The sequence below is a fragment of the Elephantulus edwardii genome, unplaced genomic scaffold (genome assembly GCF_000299155.1).
Source record: "Elephantulus edwardii isolate Elephantulus edwardi_28Jun2011 unplaced genomic scaffold, EleEdw1.0 scaffold00004, whole genome shotgun sequence".
Taxonomy (NCBI): Eukaryota; Metazoa; Chordata; class Mammalia; order Macroscelidea; family Macroscelididae; genus Elephantulus; species Elephantulus edwardii.
In genome coordinates this window covers 2,631,119-2,636,339 of record NW_006399754.1, presented here as the reverse complement: position 1 = coordinate 2,636,339, position 5,221 = coordinate 2,631,119, and the positions used below count along the sequence as shown (strand labels likewise).

At 41.8% G+C, this 5,221-nt stretch overlaps 1 protein-coding gene across 1 annotated transcript in view; it reads left to right on the top strand.

Annotated features, from left to right (window-relative positions):
- The window catches only part of EBPL (emopamil binding protein-like), a 14,111-nt gene extending 10,176 nt beyond the window's left edge, over positions 1–3,935 (top strand). Inside the window, exons 3-4 of the mRNA XM_006879507.1 lie at positions 2,643–2,781; positions 3,695–3,935. Of these exons, the coding sequence (XP_006879569.1) occupies positions 2,643–2,781; positions 3,695–3,935 (380 nt within the window). The remainder of the gene's footprint in view (positions 1–2,642; positions 2,782–3,694) is intronic.
- Positions 3,936–5,221: the final 1,286 nt, after the last annotated feature.

Genomic DNA, 5,221 nt, shown 5'->3' with positions numbered 1-5,221 from the left:
CAACAGTGAATAAGGGTTCCAGTTTCTCCACAACCTCGCCAGCATCTAAATTTATTTCAGTTGCTTCCTATGCATGTGAAAGCTGGACAGAGAATAAGGAATACCAAAGAAGAATCAGTGCCTTTGAATCTATGGCATTGTTGTTGTTATGTGCCATCAAGTCGTTTGCTACTCATAGTGACCCTATGTATAAGAGCCCTAAATGCCGTTTTATCTTCTGCCAACCTCGCTGTCTCAAACACATTCATTCCCACCACTCCACTCGCAGAATCGATCCATCTCATCGAGGGTCTTCCTCTCCTGCACCGTCCCTCCACTCTGCCAAACATGATGTCCCTCTCCAAGGACCAGTCCCTCCTTGCAAAGTATATCAGACGAACCTTCAGAATCCTTGACTTCAGGGAACATTCTGGCTTCACCCTCTCCAGGACAAACCTGTTTGTTCTCCTAGCAGTCCATGGTATATTCAGCACTCCACCACCACAACTCAAAGGCATCAATTCTCTTTCTATCATTCCTATTCACTGTCCAACTCTCTGATGCATAACATGTAATTGCAAAGACTGTAGCCTGGATCAGGTGCACCTTAGTCTCCAGCCTGACATTGCTGCACTTCACTACTCTTGAGAGGTTCCTCACAGCTGACTTTCCCAGTGCAATTCGTCTCCTGATTTCATGGCTGCTGTTACCAAGAGTGTTGACTGTGGAGCCAAGCAAACCAAAACTGTTAACTATCTCAATCTCTTCACCATCCATACTGATGCTGCCAATTGGCCCAGTGGTGAGAATCTGTTTTCTTGATATTGAGCTTCAATCCATATTGAAGACTACAGTCTTTGACCTTCTGCAGCAAGTGCTTCAAGTCCTCCTCAGTTTCAGCAAGCAGGGTTGTGTCATCTGCATAACACATGTTGTTGACGATTCTAACACCAATCCTGATGCCACATTCCTCCTCATACAGCCCAGCATCTCGAATGATCTGTTCTGCATACAGATTCAAAAGGTATGGAGACAAAACACATCCCTGATGGACCCTTTTCTTGATTTTGAACCATCCAGTGTCTCCCTGCTCTGTTCTGATGACTGCCTCTTGGTCCAAGTATAGGTTTCGCATTAGCACAATCAAATGTTCTGGGATTCCCATTCTTCTCAGAGTCAGCCACACCTTGTTGTGATCCACAGTCAAAAGCCTTTGTATAGTCAATGAAGCACAGATAGATATTCTTCTGGTATTCCTTGCTTTCTGCCAAGATCCATCTTACATTAGCTATAATATCCCTAGTACCATGACCTCTTCTAAATCCAGCCTGCATATCTGGCAGTTCTCTGTTGACATATTGTTCCAAATGTTTTTGTATAATTTTCAGCAGAATCTTGCTTGCATGTGATATCAATGATATTGTTCGATAATTTCCACACTCTGTTAGGTCACCTTTCTTTGGAATGGGAACAAATATTGATCTCTTCCAGTCAGTTGGGCGGCATTAGAGAAGGGAATTATTAGAATATGGATCCCACTGGCTATGAAGAAAACAAACAAGTCTGTCTTGGGGGACGGCACCAGACAGGGCAAGATTCTGATCTGTTCTTCACAGGGTCACTGTGAGTCATAGTTAACTCGACGGCACCTAACAAAAAGTTTTCTTTTTAGCTGTTATGTTGAAAAGTTGAAGTAAGGACTTAAAATTTACTTAATGGGAAAATTATAAAAAATCTTCTTTACAAAATCAGGCTATGCTGAATTAACTTAGAGATCCACTCTTGTTGTGTACTGTCGAGTTGAATACGACTCGTAGCAACCCTATGAACAATAGATCTGACCCTGTCCTATCTTGTGCCGTCATCACTACCTCTGATATTCTTGGTCCCATTGTTGTAGTCATTGTGTCAGTGCATCTGATTAAGGGTCTTCTTCTCTTTTGCCAGCACTCCATCTTTCTAGCATGATGTCCTACAAGGAATAGCCTTTCAGAGCAACATGCCCAGAGTATATGAGAAGAACCTTCATCATCTTTCTCACCAGGGAGCACTGTGGCTGCACCTTCTATAAGACGTATCTCTTTGTTCTTTTGACAGTCCGTGGAATATTCAATACTCTTCTCCAATTTTGCCACAGTTCAAAGGCATCAATTCTTCTATCATATTTGTTCATTGTCCAGCTTTCAGATGCATAAGAAGGGATTGAAAAGACTCTGGCCTGAGGCAGGTGCACCTTAGTCCTCAAACTAACATCATTGCTCCTCAGTAATTTGGAGAGGTCTCTGACTGCACACTTTCCCAGTGCAGTACATGTCCTGATCTCCTTACTCCTGGTACCAAATGTATTGATTGTGGATCTAAATAGGGTGAAGTCATTGACAGTTTGTCTTCTATCTACCATGATGTTGCCTGTCTGTCCGGTGGTGAGAGCTCCAGTGATTGTCATGAAAAGTGCTTTGGAAACGAAATTATTAACAAGTATAACATGATGACATTGTTAATCTGTGTCAGGTGGTAAGTACATTTCAGTCTTGGGTCCTTTTTACCTTCCACTAAGGCATTGTGAACAAAGTGGAGAGAGGCTGCCCTTTTTATCTCCTCCTTTGGGGAAAAGGTATAGCAGTGATTGGGAGGTGACTAACAAAATACATTTTGTTTTTTAGGGAAAGAATATGGCAAAGCAGATGCCAGATGGCTTTATTTTGACCCAAACATTGTGGCTGTGGAACTTATAACTGTATTTCTGGATGGATCTCTGGCATTGCTCCTCATTTATGCAATAGTAAAAGAGAAGTATTATCGGTAAGTACCCTTCTCCTGTCTTACAAAGGGAGGAGAAATATTTATTGTCCCTGTGCCTAAGTGACATTTGCAGTAGGTTGTGACCACATTTGTTAGATAAAATGTAGAGTAGAAATGAAAATTGTTTGCTATTGGATAAAGGTCATGATGCCACCAGGATAGTTTCAGCTCTTCAAAATAAAAATATGAGAAATACAGTTTTAGTAAAAACCCATGTATGGCCATTAAGTTGACACATACTGATCCAGTAAGATACCCCATAGGGTTCCCAAAGCTGCAGTCTTTATGGGTCAACTACCATATTTTTCCTATAACGGCCATGGGCTTAACCACTGTGCTTCTAGGGTTCCCTTTAGTAATAACAGCGCAGGATCATTTAACATTAGTGAATCCTTAAAGGCGTGCCCATGCGTGCATGCACCCACAAACACACACAATGTGCTTGACTGCTACCATATAGGTTGGAGTTTTGAGTCTGCCCACCAATGCCTTGTAAGAAAGCCCTAGTAATTGACTTCCCCAGAATGAGCCATTGAAAATCCCCATGACTACAATTCTACCCAGACGTGCCTGGAGTCACCACGACTCAGAGTTTACTTGATAGCAACTAATGGTGTTTTAGAAAATCATAGTATTTCCAATCTGTTCCCCCAAAAAATAACTCTAGAAAATTTCTACTCCATTAAGCACAAGGTACATTTTATCAGATGGGTAGAGTTCTTCAAGAAAGCCATGGGCCTTGGTGGGTCAGGTGGACTTGCCCTGGAAGGAGCAACACCAGAAGGCAAAGGCCCGCCTTCAGGAAGGTCTCCGTGCTGAGAATATTAATGCTGCTGTTACAGAAGCCGTCTCATTTCATATGCCGAGCTGTGCCAAGCTGGTATCTCATCTCCTTTTTCTTACTCTCTACCAGACACTTCCTACAGGTCACCTTGTGCGTGTGTGAACTGTATGGCGGGTGGATGACCTTCTCCCCGGACTGGCTCGTGGGAAGCCCCAACCTCAACACCAAAAACTGGCTCTACTTTTGGGTATATCTGGTGTTTTTTAATGGTGTGTGGGTCCTGGTGCCAACACTGTTACTGTGTCAGTCATGGACAGGACTCAAGAAAGTATATCACAAGGATTTTCATTCAGGGAAGAAGTTTCGGTGAATTTCCAAAATCATGAACACTGTGATCTTTCTTTCTGAGCGAGAATGAATCTTGCCTTTTCATTGGGCCAAAATGTAGTACATTCCAGGTTATTCTTCCTGTTGAGTTCCTGAATGACCGATTGCCAATTGAATGTGATGTGGTGACTTTTTATATATCTTTATTTTTTTTTCTAGTATGGAAATATCAGTGAGGGATCCATTTTAACATGTAACAATAACACGTTTAATTGTACATTTTTATGGCTGTCATTGTCCTTCACTAATAAAGATATTTTATTCTAGAATACTTGATACTCTTAGATTAACTTTTTTTATTCTAAAGAACTTGTGTTGGCTTCATTTGTTAATGTTCTCACTGGGCTTTTAGTCACTATAGTGAAATTAGAAGTCAAAGAAATTATAATATGTTATATTTCTGCTTTTTCATCCTTGTGAATCTAAGCAAAAATGATTCCAGCAGGAACTCAGGAGGGAACCGATGTTCCTAGGTAAACGGTTTGGCCTTCACATAGTTGATGATGATTTAGTCCTTTTTCTTTTCTTTTTTTGGTGAGAAAATTTGTAGTTAGAATTAGCCAGCTGGACTCAAGTTTAGATGATCCCAGTTTTGTTGGGAACACCCAAAGGATCATAGTCAGAAGCCAGCTGAAAATAGGCCTTCTTCTCTCCATCAGGTCTAATCAAAGTGTTGACCTTGGCCACATCAAGCCTGTTTGATTTGGTGCTTGTTGGCCTTGCCATCCACAATGAACACTAGTGTGTTGTTATCTTCTATCTTCTTCATGGCTGACTCAGGGGTCAGTGGAAACTTGATGATGGCATAGTGGTCAAGCTTGTTTCTTCTGAGGGCACTCTTCTGGAGGTATTTGGGCTGCCTTTGGAGTCTAAGCATCTTAGGCCGCCAGAAGGTGGGTGACGTGCGGATCTTCTTTTTTTGTGGCTGTGGATGACCTTCAGGATGCCTTCTTGGCCTTTAATGCCTTTGCTTTGGCTTCAGTTTTGGGAGGGGCAGGGGCTTCCTTCTTCGCTTTTGGCGCCATCTTTGTAGAAAGCTGTACTTGTCCTTTTTCAAGGAGAAAGACTTGAGAAATCTTAGAGGACATTGTAATGTATATGAAAGGCAAAGCAAGAACACAAGGAAAATAAGGATCAGAACTAATCAGATAAAAGTAAGTATAGAGTAGAGGTTAGTGGGTGGAAGGGAGGTGAAGGAACAGGGAAGATTCCATGGGACCTTGAATGATAGGGTGATAACAGGCATATATCAATGTTGTTGTTGTTGTT